The sequence below is a fragment of the Cryptotermes secundus genome, unplaced genomic scaffold (assembly GCF_002891405.2).
Source record: "Cryptotermes secundus unplaced genomic scaffold, Csec_1.0 scaffold1411, whole genome shotgun sequence".
In the NCBI taxonomy this organism is placed as follows: domain Eukaryota; kingdom Metazoa; phylum Arthropoda; class Insecta; order Blattodea; family Kalotermitidae; genus Cryptotermes; species Cryptotermes secundus.
The window spans coordinates 91,052-94,930 of NW_019735481.1; the positions used below are offsets into that span (position 1 = coordinate 91,052).

At 42.3% G+C, this 3,879-nt stretch overlaps 1 protein-coding gene across 8 annotated transcripts in view; it reads right to left on the reverse strand.

The window, feature by feature from the left end:
- LOC111869451 (WD repeat-containing protein 7) overlaps positions 1 to 3,879 on the reverse strand; it is a gene marked incomplete at its 3' end in the record, with an annotated part of 95,361 nt that overhangs the window by 82,736 nt on the left and 8,746 nt on the right. For all 8 annotated transcript variants that reach the window (XM_033753433.1, XM_033753436.1, XM_033753435.1 and 5 more), the window contains 1 exon segment: positions 884 to 1,052. In XM_033753433.1, coding sequence (XP_033609324.1) covers positions 884 to 1,052 — 169 coding nt within the window.

The following is a 3,879-nucleotide window of genomic DNA, read 5'->3' on the forward strand; positions in this document are numbered from 1 at the left end:
TGCAATTTGGCCTGCTTTCTTTGATCTAATAATTTTGAGCATCTTTCATCGAACCATGGCTTATGCTTCTTTGGTTCATAATAACCTAGACTCTCTTTGGCAGACATTTTTATATTCTCTCTAATAGTTTCCAAACTTTATTAACATCTACCTCAGTGTCCAACCTTTTCCAAAGCCGCGAACCTATTTGAGATATCAACACAATACTGCATTTTACCCTCTACCTCATTTACTTTCTTGAGATTGAACCTCTCCGTATGAACTCTGTGTGTTGTTTGTTTGCTCACTGCCAGTCTTTCCCTAACCCTTGCTACCACTAGACAGTGGTCAGTATCACAATCTGCTGCCCTGCATGATCGGAGATCAAGTATACTTGAGTGCCGTCTCCTATCTATCAAAATATGGTCTATTTGATTGTGTATCTTCCCATCAGGAGATGTCCAAGTAAATTTATGGATCTTACGATGTGGGAACATTCTATTTTTGACAGTAAGATTTTTCGATGTGGCAAAGTTACCATGCTTAATTAATTAAACACTATGCCATAAAGATATATGATGGAGTGCAGTTACAGCTCCATCATTCTTGACCTCAACACTAGATGGAGATGAGTGGTCAACCTCACACCCCAGACACTTTACTCCCAGAGAAATTTCCCCCTGGCACCGACTGGATAGGAGACTGGGTGGACCTCAGAGCTGGTCTGCATGATATTGAGAAGAGAAAAATCTTTCCCCTGCCAGGAATTGAAGCCTGGCCTTCCAGCCAGTAGCCTGTAACTATACTGAGTGAGGTACTCCAACTCCAACTATGTGCCCAACTGAATTCATCTTGGGTTTTAAATGCAAGACTACTTTTTATACAGATATGCACATAGTCTGACCTTTCCTCTTTGCTGGCCGTAGTACATGGAGAGCACTGATCCAATCAGGATTAACTCGTGATGCCAGAGTAAACACAATCTCAAGGCTGAATGGGTCCATAACAAGTACTTCAGCATAGTAGCCATTACAGAAAAGCCGCACATCATCACATCCACACATGTGGTACGCCTATAAAAAAGCAATGGAAAGTCACTGTTCTTGTAGACATTATTATTCAGTGTCTCAATCACTTTGAATGCTAACAGGTATCTAACTTGGCCACACCTAGGCAGTGTGAGTAAGGTTGAAATGGCTCTTCAGAATTAGGAATATCCTCTAGATTAGCAGAATAGCTCACGGAATAACAAATGAATGTTATAAGGGAAATTATTAAAATGAATGTTCGGGAATTCATTCCTGCACTTACCACTGCCGTGAATGACAGTCATGAAATCTACAGTCACTACAAATAGCTTCATTAGAAAAGTAGTCTGTAACCAAGTAGGTGGCAACTATCCACATCTACAAAACATTTCCAGCGCTGAGTATCAGAATTTACTTTATAGTAAATGAGACAACACAGCATCAGGTATCACCCCCAAAACAAAATACTGTGACGTGGAGATCCGCTGCCAAGTAACAGCTATGTAAACTGGCGACAGTTTAAGAGCCATTGCTAGGGAAGAGCTCTGTGGACTTGCTGTTTTCCCAACAATGAGAGAACACACAATAAGGGAAGAGATGTTTACTGTGCAGTCCATGTCGTGGCTATATAACAAGGATTAATAGTTCAGTTGAGTGGGTTGAGTCAGTTGATAGACATGAGAAGCTAGTAGTTGAGGCGAGGGACAGTTCGAGAACCTAGAGGAAAGGGAATGTCCACTGTTGGAACCTCATCTCTAGTCACACTAAACATGTGAGTTGATGTCAGATGTTGGGGTGGACTGGATTGACTGATGATACTGTACTGTTAGACACAGTGAATTGTGCACCATCAGATTTGAACCCACAAGACAGATAATTGCAGCAGATTTTGGATGTCTGTGGCTGTCATAGGTGAAATGAAAACTGATATGAAAACAAACCAAGAGAGGATGGAAGCCAAGATAGAGGTCAATAGGACGAAGTCTGAGGTCATATGAGAAAATATGCAGACCAGTCAAGAAGAAATGAAAACCCGAATAGATGCCTTCATCACCCAGATGCATGCCTAACTAAAACGGAGGAGGACTGCTGAGAAGTGATAGAGGGCTGTCTGGGAAAGACAGAGGCCAGGATAGAGACCAGCCAGGAACCAAGGGAAGCCGAAAGTAATGCTGGCCTAGGAGGAGGGAAGGTCACAGATTTGGAGATGAATCCACAAGAAATAGAGGCCACAGTGGCACATCAGGAACTTCCTAACATAGAAGCCATAGTAGAGGCAACCAGAACCCGGAAGCCTGATAAGGGGACTAATGACTGGCTGTGGGATGCCAGAACACACTGAAAAGGCAGTCACAATTCACTATGTCTAGCAGTTCAGTCTCATTAGTCAATCCAGTCCACTCCAATATCTGACATCAGAGAAACAAGGGAAATGTCAATGAGATCCTATAATAGACCACTGTGCGAGAGGTCATCAGGCTATCAGCCAGGTCTTCCATCAGGATTCCAAAAATGAGTATCAAGATACTGTGGAGGAGCCAGCCACTGCCCAAGCAAGAAGAGACTACCAAAAGCTGAGTGCCAGTGATGTAGAACTGCCAGCCACTCTTGGAAGTTCTGCCTGCACCAGCCAGAAAAGAAATGGCAGTTAGCCTGTAGACTACTTGGGGCAAGCAGCCTTATAGAGGAAGCAACGATACTGTGATGTGCTGCCTGAAAGCTGGAGACGATAAGATCCATCACTGGTCAATGTCTAGAAATGGTTACAAATGTTACAAACGAATTGTTTGAGGCAGACACATATTCCCGTGTTTGTTAACACTTTGTGGATTGGCGATTTAAATATTTAAATCACCCTGGGGACCAGCATTTTTAAACCTACTACCCTAACTTGTGCACTGTTCACTTTAAATTTAATATAAAATCTCCTAATTAATTTTATGAACTAAAATTTTTGGAGAACACTTACGAATACTCCTAGAAGTGCTTGAGAGTGTGATATTTCTGGAAACATTCCCCTTTGTGAAGTCGCATTACACAGAACTTGCACATGTAGACAGTCATACTCCTTTTGTTGTGTACTGTGCAAACACGGCATCGTCTAGAAGGCTGCTTCCCCTTGGCATGTTCACTCTTCACAATTTTCACATGGGTATGTTTCCGCATATCACCTGAGAGTCGCCCAGGGGGGTCCACATGAGGCCTGCCTGGGGTGGGAGTTGATGGGCCCAGTCGCACTAAGTCTGTGTCTGACTCTGGTTCTGCCACCACCATCTGGTCTGTAGCCCAGGCTTTTGCCACATTCATCAGAAATGCCTTGTATTTCAATTCTGAATGAGGGTTTAGATTTTGAAAACCAAAAATGAATTGAAAATGGCACAATTTATTAGCCACAAGGCAACTTTCTTTGTCCACTTTACTATTTTCCGAGGAAGAGAATAATAGGCCAAGTACTGATCGGCTCTATCAACTCCCTTCATGAACATATTATACTTGGAAATACAAACAGGCTTCTTTACCTGTCCATGTCTCCTTTGAACATCAACCATGCTCGAATTGTGAATTGTGGAAATCATATTCACAACACAAGTATCCCTCCAGGACTGAAGAAGAATATCCCCCTTCCTCCTGAATGTGGTTTCACCATGTTTCAGGGATTTACATTCCTCTTTCAGATCTGGAGGAAAGCCTCTGTTCACCCTAACTGTTCCACAAACATGTACTTTTCTCGAAAGTAGGTGTTCTGCAGTTGCACACTGTTATAATAATTGTCTTGATAGACATGGTAATTTTGATCAAGATAGGGTTCCAAAACGGATGAATAGTTTCTTGTAATTTCTTTCCTTCACCAGAATAAATTTCTACATTTCCA